General features: G+C 42.6%; 1 protein-coding gene across 4 annotated transcripts in view; it reads left to right on the top strand.

Annotated features, from left to right (window-relative positions):
- Window positions 1-21,232, top strand: part of LOC111651639 (AT-rich interactive domain-containing protein 1B-like) — a 170,412-nt gene that overhangs the window by 139,625 nt on the left and 9,555 nt on the right. For 3 of the 4 annotated variants that reach the window (XM_023401636.2, XM_023401637.2, XM_023401635.2), the window contains exons 8-14: window positions 1,228-1,549; window positions 2,661-2,822; window positions 9,214-9,341; window positions 11,691-11,794; window positions 13,890-14,084; window positions 14,955-15,170; window positions 16,404-16,632. In XM_023401636.2, the coding sequence (XP_023257404.1) occupies window positions 1,228-1,549; window positions 2,661-2,822; window positions 9,214-9,341; window positions 11,691-11,794; window positions 13,890-14,084; window positions 14,955-15,170; window positions 16,404-16,632 (1,356 nt within the window). The remainder of the gene's footprint in view (window positions 1-1,227; window positions 1,550-2,660; window positions 2,823-9,213; window positions 9,342-11,690; window positions 11,795-13,889; window positions 14,085-14,954; window positions 15,171-16,403; window positions 16,633-21,232) is intronic. The other variant, XM_023401639.2, reaches the window with a different exon arrangement.

Here is a 21,232-nt window from a genome sequence, read left to right as displayed (position 1 = left end):
TCCTATTCTGTCTGTCTTCCTCTCTTCTCGCCCCCACCCTCTGTTGCTTCCTCCTGCTCTCTCCCTCTGTCGGACTCACAGGCTTATGTCATGTGGAAAGTGTCTTCACCGAAGCAGCTCGAGGACACTGAGAAGCCATTTCCATTTTCGGAGTCGTTTCTTTTTTTTTTTTCTTTTTTTTTTTTCCCCCATATGGAATATTGTCATTCAACTTTCCCTCGTTTGAGCGTGCGGAAAAGCCTTCAGGTTTTAAAGGGACTTGATCCCCTTTTCCAGACATATTCTCAGAGGATTAAGCAGTGAGGCCCAACTAAAGCACCCTTAATCAAATCAAAATAAATAGCCCCCTTCACAATGGAGGATGCCACATTTTCCATTTCTATTTGGCAGGGGATTTGTCCCAGGGAGGGAATATCACAGTGGAAAAGGCCCAGTGCCCGCAGAGGCAATACAATGTGATGTGCTCTGTGTGTGTTTGTGTGGGTGTGTACTGCACTTACATATACAGTAGGTGTGCGTCAGTGTGCCTGATTGTATGTACATGTTGTTTTTGACAGCATGGTGATTCTCTTTCAGCTCTTATTGCAGCTGGTGTTGGAGCCGAGCAGGGGTTTTAGAGCCAAAATGGAGGGGTTTAAGTGTGCCTTAGGAAAGCTTCTGGCATCACGGCCGTGTGGCACTCCAGGGCAGCAAGAAAGCATTTACTGCAGATTAGAGCTCCTCTCAAGTGTTTCACAAAGTCAGCCTTAAGCTTGGCAATTGTTCCCAGGGCCATCCAGCAACCTGCAGCTGTGTAAAATGTCACCAGAACACACCCCTGATAGTTTTTCCTGCATCCACTGGAGGTTGAATAGGTCGTGAATCAGAATTTAGTTCTGCAATTTACATTCCTCATTTCTCATCTGTCACAGGATTATTTTCATGATGGATGAAATAGTTGTATGTGTCACTGTTGTAGGTACAAGAGTATCAGCGGGAAAACACTTGATAAACACTCCATTTCTCTCAAATGAAGTGATTCATAGCACCTAGCTTCGACTACAGTAATTCACAGCAGCCATTTGGTGTCATTCTTGTACGCAATCCATCAAATGCAAGTGGGAACTTAAATGTCTGAAGTGACAATGTCCCATGTTTTACATTTTGAGTGACATTGTATGTGTAATATTTATGTTTTTCAGTGATTTTAGCCATTTGTCAGCTCATTCACATGTCATATTATTCCAGGTAACTACCCTCGGCCCTCTAACTACAGCGGGACGGCCAGCACCAGCTACAGCGGCCCCGGCCCCGGCCTGACCAACAGTCTGGGAATGAATGCGAGCAGCCCTATGCACGGCCAGGGCCCCGGCCAGCCCATACCTGTAGGACGTAGCCATGGTCCAGGTAACCAGAACAGGGTGTACCCACCTATGGCTCCCAGCTCCCCCAGCATGCCTCAGCCAGCTGGGCCAGGGATGGGCCCTCCTTCTTTGGGTAGCTCAAACCGCAAGGCCCAGGAGGCAGCAGCAGCTGGCATGCCAGGATCTGCCAACTCAACACACAATAGGTAAGAGCACCACGAGGACTCAGGAGGCCTGATTTCTTTAAGAAATGTTGTATTTTGAAAGATGAACACTTTTTTGTTCTATATCTCCTCATCTCTCTGTGTGTATAGTTGAGTATGAATGTGTGTACATGAGCATGCACATCATTTTTCATGCACCTAATTGGTATCAACAGCGATCCTGACCAAGAAAGAGGAATGGTGTAAAAACTGTTTTACGGTGCCACTCAAACAGAAATGTCCCAAATTATTTTGTGGGACTGAGAGTCAGTGACTTCACCTGGAAATAGTGGTATGCTAAAAATTAGGGGGCAGCAAACTTTTCTTTATTACGTCACTCGCTATCTGGTGAATGACTTTTCTCTGCGGGTCGTCTGTGGGGAGGTGTGCTGAACCACAGAGAGTTTCTGTGCCACAGAGTTTGTCTTTCTTTTTTTTTTTTCTTTTTTTCCGAGAGGCTTTTCAGATGTGAAGGCAAGAGTTCATTCTCAGGGGTTCCACACTTCTATGAGCCATTTGCGGAACTATCCCTATTTTCACACATCTCATAAAGTGCCTGACATTTTGATAGCTGGCACTATACGCCAAGTGCCATTTGTTGCAGTAAGAGAGATATTGGCTTGTGAGAGGACTGTATGGGTTGAATATCGCTCTGTCAAAACATAAAAACAAGAAAACGAAAACCACAGGTTTAACTGTGAAAACACCGGAGACAGAGGTGACACCAAGCACCTTAACACGAATACAAAGCACCCCCATGCTATTATGGTACATGAGTTAAGGGATATTATTTTTCCATTACCGTTGGAGCTTTGTATTTGTGAGTGTTTGTAGTGTTGGAGACCGGGGCTGTTGTGGGATTGTGTGGGCAGTAAACTTCTCGTGAACCCTTCCGGGGGGAACTTGTGAAAACATGGCCGTCTTCAGAGAGGAAGGGTGGATTTCTTCGCTTTCTCCAGTCGGTGCGGGTTTTGCCTGACAATGTAACATGGCCGCAGTTTCACCCGCAGTCTGCCCATTTCTGATGATGCGTGAGTCACACTGAAGACTGTGATGATATTTCAGATGAAATTTCTCTTTTTGTCGGGCGGGGTCTGTTGATGCCGATCTGCAGGCGGTCTCCGTATGTAAGGTCCCCAGCACAGATGCAGCCACCCCAACCCACCTCCACCCACTGGCCTTCACCTCACCCTGCCTCCACCCGTCCACCACCTTCACCTCCTCTCAGACCTCACCACCCATCCATCCTGCCACCCTCACATTCACAACACCATAGGTAGGTCCGCCACCCTCGTAACGTGCGCGTGCGCGTGTGTGTGTGTGCATGTTGAGCACGTCCTTTATGTAAGTGAATGTGTTTGTGTGTTATATTACAAAACTGATCGTGATATTTCTCACAAGAGTCATCATTGTCATTATAATTGCCATCATCACCTTCGTCATCATCACTGTGGTCATCATTATCATCTTCAGCATGTATTAGTCACTCTAATGGCAACAACAGCAAGTGAGCACATACAGTCGTACGCATTGTGTCAACATTTGATCATGAAGGGGGGGTGGGGCTATGGCATGGCTGACAGTATGTATGATTAATTATGTGCAGCAGGGGGGCCCAGTGCTGTTCACGCAAACACTGGCCGAGGCATTAAGAGATGGCCGGGCTGTCAATAAAAAGTGGCATGACATGATCCCCTCTGCTGGGACCAATCAGATTGCCTGTCAATCTCTCCTCACATTCACCAAGACACCAGAGAGGTGTCACTTGCTGTGGTGAAGGCTCTCTCTCTCCAAATCTCGCTCTCTCTCTCTCTCTCTCTGTTTGTTTACAAATTTGTCTAAACTGTGTGAGTTTATGTCTTCATCTATTTCTCTATCAGTACAGCGATCCATTTTGATTGACTATTGACTGTGAAAGTATCCTTGGTGTTCCTTGTGTTCGTTTGCTGTTTTATCTCCATCTTTGTGATTAAGCAGCCATTAATGTGTTGTTGTTTTTAACTGCCCCGCAAAGATCACATTTCATAAAGACCAAACAGCTTTTTCCTATCGATTTTCTGTTGGAAATCTGTCTTTTCTTTCTGTGTTCAGTTGTTGCTGCGCATGCTAACTTCCAAATTGCCACTGTGTTTATTCAAAAAAAAGTATGCAGTGGAGGAAAAACCTAGCAGACACTGGATATTCAGAACAACAAAAGACTTTTATAAACTAGCAGGTGTAAAAAAAAAAAAAAAAAAAAAGAAAAAAGTCTGCCAGCTAGGTGAGACTATTTGTTTCCAAAGCAGATTAGTATTCACAAATCTGAATCATTTGTCTTAAATCTGCCTTCTTCTTTATTCAGAATAATGATTTCTTCATTGATAATAATGTTTTATTTTAGCAGATAGTGAGGAGTCAGTCCTCTGGCAAGCAGAAAGTCTTTTTTACTCATTTACAACAAAAAACAGAGCCAAAATGTTCAGTTACAATGGACACTTTTGCAGTATACTCCAGTTTCTTTTCTGCTTGTCTCACCCTCACTGTTATTCTTGTCTGCTGTCGCTCATTCTACCTTTTTCATCCCTCCCCGTCTGTTGCTGTTCTCTCTCCTCCCACCTGTTTCACTCTTTTTACCAACTCTCCCAACTGTATCGCCCTCTCAGTCTCTGTGCAGCTCTGTTATCCTACCCAGACTGTTTTATCTCCCTCAGTCTTTCTTCCTCCCAATTTGCTTTTTGTTCTCCGCTGTCTCCAGCACAGCCTTGTTATGTTTTTCTTCCTCAGATCCCACTTTAGAACATCTGAGGAAGATCAGGAGAAAATTGGCCTCCGAAAACCTGCAGTTAAAGGCTCCAGTGCCCCGTTTGCTCTCCAGATCTCAGCACAACATTGTGAAACATTCAGACCTAGTTCCTCTCTGTCTGTGAAACAAGTTGTTAGTCGTAGCACATGTCTAGTTTCGCTCTTTGATGCATCAACCCTGGGTGAACTGCCAGAGACACCCGCTCCCGACCTTCTAAATCAGGGGCTAGTTATACAGCAACTTTGTCATTGGCTGGCCTCGTCTTCTATTCCTCTTTTTCATTAACAAGTCCCTTCACTACCTCCCCACCAACAATCCCTCTACATTTCCAACCCTCATCCCCCATATCCATCCTCCCCTGACTCACACACACACCCTCACACACTAGTAAACACACTCCAGCTTCATTAGCCTGAGTGAAAAGAATGCCGAACGAACAGAGGAGGACCACTTCTGGTATCCCATGGCTGCAGGCGAGGGTCGTGATTAAATCTTCATAAAGAGTGGCGTGAGTGTTTTTTTCCCTAGAGCCCTCTCAGAGTTTCTCTTCCGCCAGCTGACTGATATCAGAAACAATTGTCCCACTTATATTAGTTAATCAGTTTGATTGGTGGTTGAAGGGAAACAGTGTTGAGAGTTTGGGGAACGTAGAGAAGGATCCAGTTGCTCGACTAAAAGTTGAAGCAGAAGAATATGGCTTTACCTTCATGCCAAAGTCACTTAACGTCTTGCTCATCATTCATTTGTAATCTAGGAATTTAAACTTCTGCTGTTGCATTTACTGCAACTAATTATAAAAAATAAAATAAAATGTAAATGTCACTTGTTCATGCACTGTCAAATAATTTCACAAATAGATGCTGGTCCATCAAAAAATTTGATTAATTTTCTGTAAAAAAAAAAAAAAAAAGAATCAGTTTCATGAAAAGTCCTTGAATAGTTGGGGGCACTAGGCAGCCAGTTGTCAGTGTGATGAATTGCAGCACAAAAAGTCTGACATGTTATGTTCAAATAACACGGACGATGTCAAACCTGTCAGTGTGGAGGAGTTACAAGTTAGTCTGGAAGAAAGGTGTGGTAGAAATTTTTTTTTGATGTTTGGGAATTTTTGGAAAAGAGAAGAGAACAGAAAGTATTAAAAGGTATAAGCTTTTCTTGGCAGCAGCTTCTGAGGACAGAATTGGCTTTGCAAATGACTTTCCAGCGCTGCCGGCGACACTCTACAAGAAGTTCCCGGAGCTATAGGAACGGGCGCTGTCGAAAAAATAAGCACTTAGTACAAGAAGAGCAAAGCTCAGAAAAAAAAAGAGCCGTAAATCAAAGGGAAATTGAAGGGAGAAAAATGTTGGAAGAGGGAAGAAGAGAGGAGAGGAGAGTGCTCCCAGGCAAATCCTCGCCAAATAATTCATTTCTGACCTCCTTAGTAAGTAAATTTGCTAAATAAATAAGAGCAGCGCTTGAATGTCAAGAACGGGGGATGCTGCCTGTGGCGCTTTGTCGCTCGCAGTCTTGGCAGTGCTGCGGAGCGCTCTGCTTTCATTAGATGGGCAAAATAAATGGCTTCTCCTCCATCCATCCTGAGCTGTTTGATGTTTGAGAAGGAGGGGAGGGAGAAGGGAAGAGTAGCTTTTCTCTGGATTTAATATGTTAAAAGCTGTCCTTTTATTTTTTGTGGGGGGCTTATTCTGGTCTCCCCTCTGTCTGTGTATGTGTTTGTGTGTGTGGTGAGTTGAGTCAGGAGTTTGGAGGAGCTATGAGCCCAAGCTGCCCTGAGAACAGATTGGGTCCATATATAATTCATGGCCTCCAGCCGATCCACTCCATCCTTCCATCCAGCAGCCTCTCTCTGGCTCTTTTTCTCTCACTTTCTTCTCCACACTCTTACACACACACACACACACACGCACACAAAGCAGAGGGATCGATAGGGAGGGCCGCTCAGCCATCACACACTCCTGCGGTCCCAGCGCTTCTGCTGTCTCGTCCAGTTAGCGGCGCTGGGAGGCATCAGCGCGGCCTGTCACCACGAATGAAGGACAAAGGCGCTGCCACTTCTAGAGAGACACCGTCAGCTGGTTGGCTGGCACCTCGTAACCATGGCATCCCCTTGGCAACAGCGCCCACCCCGCGCATGAACACAAGGACACGCTCAAACACACACATACACACACTCTGCCCACGGTGTGAAAGTGGCCTTCTCCGATGCCCTTCACACGTGTGGACTAAATAGAAAGAGTAGAGAGATGGCTCTGTGTGTGTGTGTGTGTGTGTGTGTGTGTGTGCGTGCGTGCGTGCGTGCGTGCGTGCGTGTGTGTGTGTGCGCGTGTGCGTGCAGAATTAGGGGAAAAACAAAGGGAAGTGTGAAGGACAGGTTAGAGGAAAGAGCATTTAGATAGAATGAACGGAAAAACAATAGAATAGAATTGATGCATTTGAAAGGCTTTTCAGCCCTAACGGTGCCTGGACAGGCCAAACAAAAGACTGAATGCAAAGCTGTATTCATATATCTGGACTCTAATGTGGTGTCAAAACTCTCTAACACTAACTTTTCTTAAAAACCCAAGAAAACTCAAAGTAGAGTTTCCCTGCACCGTTTCACTCTTTCTCTCCTCAGGCCACACCTAGACAACAAACTGAGAGTGCACTGGCCTGATGGTGTTCAGATAGATGTTCCTGTGTCTCTTACTGAGAGTGTGTGTGTGTGTGCATGTTTGAATGTGTGTTCACTCAGCTCAGTCTCATGGAACAGAGATTTCTTCCAGCTCTGGGGCCCTGAGCTGAAAATACGCCCCCCCATCGGTCCACCAGGGACCCATACACACACTACTCAGGCTTCTCAGGCCTTAATTTCCCTCCCTCCTTCTCTCCTTCCCTCCACCTCCTTTCTTCTTTTCCTCCTCTCCCTCTGTTTCCATCTCTGCTTTCTCTCTCTTCCTTCACTCACTCTTCCTCTCTCTCTGCGGCAACAGGATGCTTTTTTTTTCCCCAGCACAAAGGTGCCCGAGAGCAAGATGAATGTGCTGTGCCGTTTTTTTTTTTGTTTTTTTTTTTTTTCCCTGATAGCGGCACATGCATATATTAAGTGTGATTAAACGCTGTGCAGTGCCTCCATCAAGTGCTTTCTAATGGGCTTTTTTATGACATGAATTAGTCATAATGGGAGAGCACCACAGTCGAAAACCTCCAACCACTGTTGTTGTTGTTGTTGATTTGGATATTTCACTATTCACATGAGAGCTTGTGCTTATATTGCTTAAGGTGGGTGAGGGGTGTTTTTACAGTATGGATAAATGAGCTTCGCAGGCATTTGGCATCTCTAAACTTATTTTTCCTTGCTGGCTTACCAGCACTCTTTTTTGTGGAAATTTGCACACAGAATACATTTTTACTTGCAAGAGAAGGTGCAACGATCAAAAGGTAAATTTATTTCTGTGTCTTGACTCACACAGAGCTTTTTAGGGAACATGTAGGCAGCAAATGAAGGAGTGTATACTTCCCCCATTATAGGGAAACAGGGCCAGATAAGCGTGGATTTGGTGTGAGCTTGTTTCTTTGCCATGGAGCTCCCCTGTGCACCTCGGCCCCCATAGAGGGATTACATATGTATCATCAGCCGTGCTCTATGACTAATTACATCTGTGAGATGAGATTATGGGGAGGTTTACCAAGCCGATCCCTCCTCTTAGGCTATGTGTATCGGTTCCAATATGAGGCATTATACTATGTGTCTGTGTGAGTGTGTGAAAGAGAGAAAGGTGCCAGTTAGTAGGGAATTGACTGACATAAATCCTGATAGTATTTTTTCTTTTCGTTTGCATAGAACAGTGTGACAGTTTGGGCCAAACAGTCCCCTCTTCCTTCCTGCTTTCCTTCCATCCTATCTTCTTTACATTCACCCTTACTACTATTTGTCTTCCTCCCGCTCCCCTTCCTGTCTTCTTTTTGAATTTATTGTAGTTTCATCCTGCATTCTCAGTCTTCCACCTCTTATTCTTTCGATCTGTTAGGCCTCTCTGTCTCTCTCTCTCTCGCCCCCTCTCTCTCTCTCTGTCTCTTCACCTCACATGTCTTTTCTCTGCATCTGCCTCCCCCCTTTCTCCCAATCTTTTTTATATGGTTGTCCAGGAGATAATCTTGAGTCAGCAGGAGATAGACCAAATTGTTCCAAACATGGTGTTCCCTTTCACCCCCATGTCACTGGCTTCGGCCTGCCTGGCATGCGACGATAGACGCTGCCTTCAATCATGCACTCTCTCTCTCTCTCTCTCTCTCTGTCTCTCTCTCTCTCTCTGACACACACACACACACACACCAATGGCTAGCATTCAGCAGGTTGCAGATAAACCCCTCTGATGTCACTTGCAACGCCATGTGATGAGCTGCCTGAGAGAGAGAGAGAGGGGAGGCTGAGGGAGGGAGATTGAGCGGGATTGATTTCTGCTGTCACCATGGCAACAAATAACATGATCCTCTCCAAAAGCACACCTTAATTAGTTAAATTATGACTTGTGGGAGAGGGAGAGGGGGGAATGTGGGGGAGGGGGGATTTGTAGCAGAGAAGGGAGGATAGAAGAGTTTTGCTCTTCTGATGCTGTATGCTCATCTTCAATCTTTTGGAAGTGCTGTTTGTTTGATCTGGGATATGTTGCTTTTTATTGTGACTTTCAGACGCACACGCTGCTCAGTTTTTACTACAACATAAATAAAGGAGTACAGCAGTGAGAAGCTGCCAAATATCATCTCTGTATGATTTTGTGACTTCTGCTCTTCTGCAGCTTTCACTGTTACCCACTTATGTCTCCACAGCCTGCTATTACATTGTGAATCTAAACTTTATATCGTCTCTTCCATATCCACTTATTTCTTTCTCCTCTTTCTGTTGTAGGCAGGGCAGCTATCAAGGCCCTGGCATCAGCCAGGCAAGCACCACTGTCCCCTACAGCCAGCCAACAGGCAACAACAGCTCAGCCATCGGTAACGCACAAGGTCCAGCCTACAATATGCCGCCGTCAGGTATTCAGCTAATGCCAGCTAGCAGAGGTTCTTTTATAGCCTATAATATGCAAGTGTATATTTCTTTGGAAAGTTACACAGGGGAAGCAGGTATTGACCAGGGTTTCTGTTGTTCTGAAATTCAATATTCAGGATTTCAGGACTTCACATGTCTTATATATGATTTCGTATCTTGAAAAATTACTGAATTATCAAGATGATGTTACTTTTACAAAATTGCATTAATGTCAGTCTCGCTTTTAAATGTGTTTTCGGAAAAAAAAATCGTTGTTGATTGCACTAACAATTCAAAACGAAAAAATGAAACCAACATGGAACCAATAACCACTAATGCAAACTGTGCAGCCTGGTCAGAATTTATCAGAGCACACCTAGCTAGTGTAATGTAATGTGGTGTGTGGACTAATGTGGCACCTTTTATCGAAAAAATATCTACTTCTAGAAGTAATAAGTTAAATTGTCTCTGTTAACACTACTTTCATCTAATATGGGCAGTGTTTTGTTGCTGCCTGTAGAAAATAACAAATTTGAAGCCCGCTGCACCTTGAGGAAGAAACACTTAAATTAGGAACTTTGAACGGGAAGTCAGAAAAGCATAAAGCCACAGTAGAAAGCTAACAGCAAATGCACACACATACACACACATTAGTCTTGTGTATACACAATTCTTTTAATCATGTTCAGTTGAATGTCCATGTTGGATGTGAATAACTTCCTTTATTTTACAAATAATTCTGGCACGCCAATTTTCCTAAATATCGTTTGTACTTTTTTGCCTGTATGGATGTGAAAAAGGTCTTGAATTGCATTCTTAATGGTCTAAAAAAATATCTTAAAAAGTCTTAAATTCAACTTGTTGAAACCTGCAGAAACCCCAATAGCATACAGCAATACAAATGTCAAAATTTAAACCACTCAAAACACATCTGACAAGGAAGATAAGTTGGGTAAATTATCTCAGTTCGAAGTCAGAGCCAAGCCAATTGATACAAGCTGTCACCTTCCTACAGCCCACCTCCATAGACTGAAGTGTGACCCCCATCTGCACTTTCTTATCTTGCAATACATGTACAGAATAAATGTTGATAAAATAGCGAAGAACCTGTTGAATAAGCAGTCACAGACCTTCAGGTTAATGTTAGACAAGACACGGAGCCACTCAAGATTAACCCATATGTTTATGTTAAATGTACAGCAGAACCAACGCAGAATTCTTCCCATTCAGAGACGGAGGCAGAGAGAAAGGACTAGAGGGAGCAAAAGACAGTGAAAGGCCAGGAAATCAAGAGAGTTCTCACCAATACAAGTTACTTTCTCAGTGCTCTTACTTTACCTGTAGAGCTGGTGCTCCAGTTAGCAAAGATTGATGTGGTGCATACCTTTTTCTTTCAGCCCCTTCAACCTGCTGGATTGTTGCTAAACGCACCTCGGAGAGCACTGTGGATCCCAAAATGAAAGGCACCTTTTATTCAAAACCAAATATCAGAATGCGTGACATTTGGAAAACTTCAAACGAATTAGAGCGCCAAGGTTCCTCCAAACTCATCTGGTTTGCCCCTGGGCACAGTAAAAAGCCATTAGTTTTCTCACTGTGCCGCAGCACACAAGGGAAAAATAAAGAGGAGAGCCTTGTATCCAAGGACCCCTTTTTTCTGTTAATAAGAAATATGCAGCTGGCACTATTAAAAGTACTCTTAAGGATCTCAACTCTTCTTCAATTAGAAACCTCATGAAGGTACACAAACGTCTTTGAAAGCAGAAACAACTCTTCTTGTCAGCCAAACTCTCTTGAATACTAACCGTCCCACTCTGACATCGCTTTGAATATGTGAGATGTATGATTTCTCCCAAACTGAGGCTGTGCAGCCAGCAAGGTTAAAAGAGAGCACTTGCTTGCTTTTTGTGGAGTCTTATCTCATTCTATTTCTATGTCTTCCTTAAGCAGCAGTCTTTTTATACGTTTCTTTCACAGTCTCCCCTTTACAGGCTTTAGAGGAGCCTTGAAAACACAGAGACGGAACATAGTATTCCAACTGCAGAAAGACATGAAACTGTTTTACATTGTCTGACTTTGTGTGTGACATTACACAAACCATTATACAGTAGCCTTCAGCACACACAAAGAAAGCACCGTTCATTTTAGCAAGTTAAAAAATGTTGAATTGACGATAATATAAAGACATGCTGTGTACTAGTGTAAATAATCTTTTTTACAAAAAGCGGTTGGTTCACTTTAGACAATGTGATTATGGTCAAAGAACAAAACTAACAGCAGAAATGAGCAATTTTTCATTTTGTAAAGTTTGGTACAGATATTTTCCAGTAAATGTTTTCTCATTCTTGGTGAAGGAGCCATGGGAATGTCCGGAGACAGCATGATGAGTCCAGATGGGAAACCCAAAACAGACGTAAAAGATGACACAGGCCCCACCAACGAGCCTCACAAACCAAAGGTACCCCTTTGACCTTTTTCTCTTCCCCATCTTTCTTTGCAGTTCCCTCTCTCCCTTTCATTTTTTTGCTTTTTTTTTTTTTTGTTTTGTTTTTTGTTTTTTGATCTAGCTCCCCTAATGAAGCAAACCAAATCTGATCAGCATATGCTGCCTCAGCACAGTGGGCTGTTTCTCTGTTGTTTTCTCGCCATATTTAATGATTTGTTTAACATTTACCATTCCTAATGTTTTCTTCGCTTTGTTTTTGCCCCCAGCACTCTCTTCTTGCTGATGTTTTGGCAGCCCAGAGTTGCAAAAAAGAGAGAGACATAGAGAGAAAGAGGAGGCTTGGCATCCGCAGTACACACATGTTCATACACACATTCAAATACAGCACAGAAATACTGTTTATGATACATAAATATAAAGACAGAAAGCCACACACTGGCCTTTCCACTCACTCACAAACACACACCATCGTTCTCGTAAATACTACTTTCTCAGTGCCTCCTCTCAGTACACACACACACATACACACACACACGTCCCAATACACAATGCTGACTTCTCATTTTGCCCTACAATTGCAGCTCGGCTTGGCTCAGCTCAGCAACAACAGAACTCTGCTCTTTGCTCTTTTGTACTCCCTCCCCTTGTTTTTGCTTAACAACCGCTCTCCCACACACACACGCACACACACACATACACACACACACACACACACACACACACACACACACACACACACACACACGCCTACATTACATCCACTACACGTCTTTTCCCTCCAAATCCCTGTCTTTTCTTTTGCTGATTAGGGTAGTAGGGCCTTTTGAATTATTTAAGGCAGTCAGAGCAGCCAGAAAGACCCCCAGTGCTCCCAAAAGAGATGATCTGTCTGCCGAGAGAGAGAGAGAAGAGTGAGAAAGATGGAGAGATAGAGAGAGAGATGGGGGAAAGAGAGAGGGAAGGGAAAGATAAGGTTTTGCTGACATGAGCATTCTGTACACAGACCAGAAGCACTTGTCAAGCTGTTGTTCCTGCTTTCTCTCTTTTACACACGCACACATACACACACACACAGACGCACACACGTACACACGCACACACACGCACGCATGCACACACACTTATGCACACATGCACTGAAAGACTCGTACCTAGACACAAATGTGAGTGATTTACACAAAGTGGAGATTGTATCTAAATTCATGCACCCACGTGTTTCTAGACAAACCATGTAAACTAATACATACTGATCTGCATGAATTTTATTTGTTATTATTCAGTTTACACACATACACGAACACATACATTTATTTATGTAGACTCACACACAACACCAGTACTAGTACCACTACTGTTTGTATCCAACTGGGTCTAGAATTTCTTAGTGGTATGCAGTTTCTTTACCTGCACAGAAGTAGGTAAAGAAACACTTCATTGCAAGTACAGTGAATTCCCAGAATTAATAATGTAACTTAAACTTAGTAATATTGCATAAGTATTATCAGTAAACTATACTGAAGTATCAAAACTAAAAGAAGTCATTATGTGGAGTTGCCCTTTATAAATGTGTTGTTATTATTTGTGTCGTTATGTTATTACTGATGCTTTAAGATATAAGCAGGATTTTGGCTAAGCTGGTTTATGCTGTTTGTATATAAACATATATATATGGTATAAAACTTATTTAAATCTAAAACAGAGCACCATATTTTACAAGCTAGTTCTATAGTACGGACAAAACATTTATTCTTAAAGTAAAAATGAGTTACTATAGTTGTCGAAATCTTGAAATGGAAATGCTTAAGTGCAGTGGAAGTACTCCAAATTCAGTACACTACACTATTCGATGTACTTTCCAACTCTCGGTCCAAACATACACACATAAATGATCTTATGTCCCTGCGCACACATATTGAATCACTTCAGGTTTTGTCTGCTGTTGCTGTCTTTCAGCTATGACCTCAGTATTGTTGTGTGGACAGTGGTAGAACACACCATTGTGTCATACAGATACCGAGGAGGTGGGTGAAAGGACATAGCAGTGATGATTTATCCAAAGGAAATGAAAATCCTTTGCCCTCTTTCTCTCTTTCTCTCTCGTTCCCAGCTACAGGACGGCTACAGCAACAATAACAGTAGCAGTGGCTCCCAGCAGTGTGTGTCCCAGCCAGCCACGCCAGGTGGTGCCCTGCCCGTACCCTCCCCCCTCTCACCCAGCCCAGCCAGCCTGTCCTCCTACCACGGAGACGACAGCGACAGCATCAGCAGCCCCCCTTGGCCTCTCAAGACCCCCTCCAGCCCCGTAAGAACTACACACTCAAACGCAGTTGGTTGAATGTGAGAATTTCCTGACAAAATCCAGGAATAAATTAATATTTAGACACAAAGACCAAACCAAGCAACTTATTTCCCTTTCCGGGCAAAAATGTCAGAAAAACCAGTGAGTTTGATTGATTTGTGTGTGACTACAGGGTTATTGCGTAATTACTTCATCAAAATCTGCTTCTTTAGACAACAAAACTCTTTAGAAACCTGGACAAAAGCCAGACGTAGCTGTGTGGGATTTAACTTTGTCCACCAATTTGAACATGAGGGACATAAATGTGCAATGAATGAACTTTGAAATAAACACAGACTGCACACTGAGCAAAATGCTCCAAAGAAGTGTTTATTTTTGCTTGGTCATTCAACCAAGGGCCTACTTCGGAATGTGTAAATACGGGATGAAACTTTAATGATCCCCATGGGGAGAGTGGGTTGTTGTAGCAGAAAACAGCAATAGGATACAGCAAAGAAAGATTAACTGTAAAATAGACTGTATATTTTAGAATATATAGAAGACACTGTCTATTAATGCATCTGATGTAAACTTATGTAAATGATATGTCCTCTCATGTCAAGTATAAGATATGACTGAAAAGTGTAGAAAAAGAACTTAATTGTTGTGCTTAAATCAGGTACACTACCCAATATAGTCTGTCATTTATTATTATGAAACAAAAGGTTGATGTTAACATTTATGTATTATATAAAATGTCACATTTATACACATTTATATAAATAAAAATAAAACATACATTATATAAATAAATAAATAAATAAATAAATAAATAAAGTCTATAGTAACCCAGTTTTTCTCCCGTTCTTATTTTCTCTCTCTCTCCCTTGCTAGAAAGCCAACCCTAACCCCTCCTCCCTCAGCGGGGAGCGAATCACACGCCTTTATGAGCTTGGTGTGGAGCCGGAGCGGCGGGGCTGGGTGGAGCGATACCTGAACTTCATGGAGGAGAGGGGCACGCCTGTTGCCCAGCTGCCCGCTGTGGGCAAAAAGCCACTGGATCTCTGGAAGCTTTACATGGCAGTTCGGGAGATCGGAGGCCTCGCCATGGTAATGTATAGGGAACATTATGATGGGACAATGTTGGAGTTAACATGCACGTAATAACATTTAAAAGACTATTTGGGGAGAATATAACCTCACATACAGTGAAGTCATTTCCTACTAATCATGTGCATTGGCTATTTAGCATTCTTCAGCAACGTGCAGTCCAGCAGCATGGCATCTGGTGTGCTTGTTAATGTTGAGAAATGTGCTTAAGAGAATGAGATACACAAAATAAATCTTTGAAACATTATAGTATATTCCTGAAAATCTCAGGAGAGATGCAAGTTCTGGGCAGAATCCTTGTGCGTCAAAACCTATGTGATAAAAAAAAGAGAGAAAGAGAGCACATACAAAATATATAAAGCTTTACGTGCTAGCATTGGCACGGTTACAGACAGCCAAGAGAAAACAGGAGATAACACACACACATGCCCACAAGTATGTGGACATTAAAACATTACATATTATATTCCCAAAACCACAGGCGTAAATCTGCCGCTATGATAGCCTCCACTCTTCTGGAGAGGCTGCAGTTTGCACCCACTCTGCCGTGAGAGCATCTGTGAGATCAGACACTGACGTTGGGCAAGAAGGCCTGGCTCACAGGTGGCGCTCCAGTTTGTCCCAAAGGTGTTTGATGGGGTTGAGGTCAGGTCTCTGTGCAGGCCACTCATGTTCTTTCACTCCAAAATCTGGAAAATCATTTCATTATGCCCGAGGTCACTGTTATGTTGAAACTGGAAATGACCTTCCCCAAGCTGTTGCTGTGAAGCTGGAAGTGCATTGTCTAAAATATTATTATTGTATGTGGTAGGATTAGGATGTCCCCTGATCGGAACTGAGGGACGTAGCCCAAACACTTCAAAACAGGCCCAGATTAAAAGTATGGCATCAGTGGTGTCCCCATATTTTTGGCAATATACTGTAGTGCTTTTTTGCTGTTAGATTAAAAACAGCAATGTGGAAATTATGTGCAGTACTCAGGAGTGACCTACAACTCTGTGGTTATAGTAAGTATAAAAACAGTGAGTGCTCAGGCACGGAATTGATTATTTCTGATTAAATTCAGCAGGCTGTGGTTTACCATAGTCCAGGCAAAATGACAAGCATGTGGCTGATTCTACTGGGATACATAACTGTATATAGGGAGGATGTGAGCAAAAATAAATGAATCTGCACCCCACAGTCATTTAACTTCTTAATGTCTTGTCGTTGTCTCATCCCTTAACCACTCAGGTGAACAAGAACAAGAAGTGGCGTGAGCTGTCCACCACCCTGAAAGTTGGCACGTCAAGCAGCTCCGCCAGCTCCCTCAAGAAGCAGTACATCCAGTATCTGTTTGCCTATGAGTGTAAGATGGAGAGAGGAGAAGAGCCGCCGGCAGACAGCAGCAGCAGCAGCAGCAGCAGCAGCATGGCTGGAGGGGACAACAGAAAGCAGGTCAAGATCCAGCCGCCCTCACCTGGTAAGGCCTGATAACAGACCGCTTCTCTGGGTTTTTCACAACCCCACTCTCCCATCTGTCAGCAGCCAAACAACAGGTGCTGCTGATCAAACTACAGGTGTCAGGAAGCATCAGAGAAACAGTGATCTGCATTCATGACAATGTGGCATACAACAGCACCGCAATAAAGGCTTTGCAGCTGTGTCAAACGCCTTCCTGTCAGCATAGCTGCTACTCACGCATCTTGGAGGGATGGGAACTGCCAGAAAAGCTGTTTATTATAATTGTAGCAAACGCAGATTTATAGAAAATATTGATTAGCGTGTGTAAAATTGTTCCCTGGTGTGGATTGTGGTCATGGCCAAAGTTTAAAAAAAAAAAAGTCTGCTCATTTGACCTAAACAAATGGTTGCAGTTCATTTTGTAGCTAATTAGCTTTCAGGTTAATTTACCAATGAAACAAAAGGTAATGTCATTAGTCTGAGCAATGTTATGTTAGGTGCTGTGCATATTATCTTAAAAATGATCAGCTTATCTTAAAATGATCAACAGCCGCTCATATCATAACTTAACCATGTCAACCTCATTTACAGCCACCTGAGAGTATGTAGAGCACTAACAGGCCTCCACTTCAAATATGAGAAGAGAGGGGGTATCATGAGAGTACACTTTATTATTGTTGTTGTGTTTGTTTGGTTCCGAATGTCTTACATCCTTATTAGTGAAAATCTAAGAATGTGTTTAAGAAATGCAAATACAAAAAGTGACAAACTCTTTAACCCTCTTACTATATATATATATATATATATATATATATATATATATGTTAGTTGACAGTTAAAGGGTCAGGTCATTTTTATCCATGTAAGTTTTAAGATATCCATCTGTGAGATATTCCCCCAATACGATGCACTAGAATGGTGATTTGGTTTGTGGCGCTCTCAGCACTGAACACAACAAACAAAATCTACATGGCAGATACCACTAGGGTACTTTTTTTTTTGTAATTCGGCTGAATTGTCTCTTGAACATCTAAGTACTGTGGCCAGGCAGTAAGTATTGTATTCATTATTAAAAATAGCAAAGGGGGACTCTGTGTGATTACATGAATACAACTCAAAGCCCTTAGAGATGAGCGAGCATTAACGCTGTTTTGATGAGATGATTCTCAGTTTAATGAAGGTGAGCTACAATACGATCACTACTTGTACCTCAAACCCAGGACTCGCCTTTATTTGATTACAGTGCTTTAGAGGTTAAGTAATATTGTTTTGGTGCAGCACCATAACACAAAGGGTGCTTTTTGTTTGTGTATATTACCTGTTCACACTGTGCGTCTGTGTGCACAATTATGATGTGAGGATCAGGAGAGGAGAGAGAAAGAGTTGGAGCGATATAGAGCAGTAAGGTCACGTCTCTAATTTGCAGCGGAGATGAGAAAAGTGACCCTGGCTTTTAAATAGAACATCGGAGCACTTCACCTGCCTGAGACACTGCAGATTGCTTTTCCTGGTGGGTGGAAAAGAGCATCTGCCTCCATTTGCATACACACACACACACACGCACACACATGCACACATGCACACGTGCACATACATATACATACAGTACACATGAGCAACACAGACACACAAACACGTATATATATAAACACAAATGGTCCTTCTCACTCATAACACTTTATAATTCATAATTCAGTCCCCTCTCGTCTGTTCAAGGGGATCTAAACACCTCAATTTCACAGAATCTCATTTTCCCAACATCAGCTGATGGAACCGTGGTACACACAATCAGAGACATGGTGAAACATGAAAATGTTAATACTGATAATGTGCAGCTCCTCAACTGTAAACTGCTCATGCTGCAACACTTGATTGAAGTAATATCTCCTGCATATTTTTGGTATCATCTGCGTTTGTAAGAATAGGTGGTGGAACCCCTACAGCACTGTAATACTAAAGCCGTGTTTTCTCTACAACGCTTTGCCGTTTTAAAGGGAAATTCCAGTTACAACTTGGGTCTTAGTTTCAGACTTTGGTCATTATTCTTAACATTGTACTCACTGAGTTAACCGCTTAGATCTCTGAAAACAGCAACATTACCAACAGGAAACAGCAGCATTCAGACAATCATACAGGATTTTAATAAACCCTCAGGTTAGCTGAACGTCTTTGAAAGAGAAAACAAAGACTTACACTAAAACTATTCCCCAAACTACCCCAAACAGTGTAAGACTCAGCCATGACCTGTGCAATGAGGGATTATTACTATGGCTGAATCAATCAAAAGATTCTGTCTGGTTGGCAAATCCCATTTTTCCAACTCAATTCTAAAATATTGCAACATAATCTAATGAGTATGAAACTTTATTAAAATTCCATTTCATGATTAATTATTCACAGTTTTGTTTTTGAAATCAAACTTTATTATGGTAAAAAAAATCCCAGGCATCCCAGGAAAAGAATGATATATTCCAGGGAGGTAAGATTTTTTAACCTTAATTATTGCCAACATGTCAGGTGCACTCACTTAAGGTTTTCCCTTCAAGTAAAGTGGTTTACATAATGTGACTGCTGGCAGCTTCGTCAAAATTAGTCTGACTGTCTGACTTAAATTAAATATACACACAATTTTAATCTTTAAAAATGGTGTGACATTTACTTGTTTCTAATATTGATAAACTTGCTTTGAAAATTTTATTGAGATGCGTCATTAAATACATCAGTGTCATTGAAATGATTTACTAAATAGTATTATTTATCATTAGTATTATTTATTAAATGAATACACACTTAAGTAATATATTGTAAGAAAGATTTTAAGACTACACATACAGTGTTACTTGAAGGATGGACACTTATGGAGACGTTCAATTGACATAAACTCAGAAGTCAATGCACAGACTGACAGACTTTGCTTTGTTACTGTACTCAATCACGCCAGTTCTAAAACTTTGGCTGTTTCTGGTAAATTCAGTCATGAAAAACCTCAATACCACAGGTTCAAAAGCTAGAGAATAGAATCCCTCCCATTTCCTTTGCATACCTCTGTCTTGATCTGCTATCTGTGCTTCCTTGCTACAAAGTGCAAACTGCCCCACTGACACCCTGCCAGCCTATATATAGACTGACAGACCAATGATGTCACTGAGGGAGCTTGTCCAGCGGGCTGGTGGGGGTGGTGGGGTGGGGAGTGTGTATGTGTATGTGCGTGTGTGTGTGTGTGTGTGTGTGTGTAGTGGTGGTGGTGGTGGTGTGGGGAGTGATTAATGAGAACTGGAATGTAGAACGTAAACAAACTCGACCTCGCCGTCACCTTTCATTCACAAAACTGGTTCAGCTGACTGACTTTTCTTTTCTTTTTTTTTTTTTTCCCCCTCCTCCCTTAACCGCTACCACCCATCTGGATTATGTCACCCGCTGACACACATACACATACACAGGCTCTCGCGCACGCACACACATCAAACGTCAGCCACATGCCTCTTGCACAAGCACTTTTTTTCCCCTCACCGCCTCCTCTGTCATTCTTTTCTCTGTCTGAATGTGGAACAGAGGGCACTTAAGTTCACGCTCTCCTCCACCTCCCCTCCATCTTCATACCCCCACCCTCTCCATATTATGTATCTGTCAGTCTGCCCTCCTGCTCTTGAGGAATTGTGAAGCTCTTAACCCCGGCTAACCCCACCGTTGTTTGCGCTTCTCCACGTGTGCATGTGTGTGTGTTTGTGCATTCATATTTGTCTGAAGTGGGGATGTCCCGGGAAGTAATGCTCCCTGCCCCTACTTTGCCCTCTCTCCTATCTCTCTTCATCATCATGGGATAACCATCTCTCCCTGTCTCTCTCTCCCTCTTTCTCTCTCTCCATCTCCAATGATGTAGAGGCAGGGGGTATCATTGAATAATTCAGAATTAGCATGAATTTTTAAAGCTTAAGTCTTTCTTTTTCTTTTTTTCCTGTGGAAACGTGCTGTGCAGGGAAAGGCCACTGAGGCTGTTCCAGAGAAAGCCTTCTTAGCTAAATGCTCATTAGGATACTTACATATTCTCTCTTTCTTCGTCTTTGTCATATTTTAGCCGGAACGGTCCACATTTTCCATTAAACCTGCTTCTGGGAATTTGTATCCCTTGGTTTTATCTGGCTGGGGGTTCTTTGTGTGGTGGGCTCTTGTAACTCTGCACTCCTATAATTTTCTAGTCATCTGAACTGAGAAATTCACAGAAATGTGGTGTCATAACAAGAGAGCACACTAACCCAATTTTAACCTCAGTATGGAGTCTCTGTTTGTGGGGAAGTATTTTGACTAAGAGGAGGTCATCAGCACAAGCTTTCTCAAGGTCCTCACTCATATTTAGAGGATGTGTGCTAAGGTATTAGCTTGCACATAATTTGATTTTACCCTAATGGTAGATATATATATTGTATTTTCTTAAAATACATCTTTGCCCCCGAGTTCAGCCCTCCATATGAACCGCTCATCAGCTCGATTAAGAGTCAAGTTCCTAAAAAAAAAGTCAGCTAAACAATCTTCAAACAGCTTCCAAATAAAGAGTTGTGCTGCGACCCAATGGGCAATTCCCTCTGAGAAATCCTTCCCCTCTCTTCACCATGCCCCCCCCC

The sequence above is a fragment of the Seriola lalandi genome, unplaced genomic scaffold (assembly GCF_002814215.2).
Source record: "Seriola lalandi dorsalis isolate HSWRI2012SDOR001 ecotype SW California unplaced genomic scaffold, Sedor1 jcf7180002053711, whole genome shotgun sequence".
NCBI classification, from domain to species: Eukaryota; Metazoa; Chordata; class Actinopteri; order Carangiformes; family Carangidae; genus Seriola; species Seriola lalandi.
The sequence above is the reverse complement of the archived record's forward strand: the minus strand, read 5'-3'. Positions and strand labels throughout refer to the sequence as shown.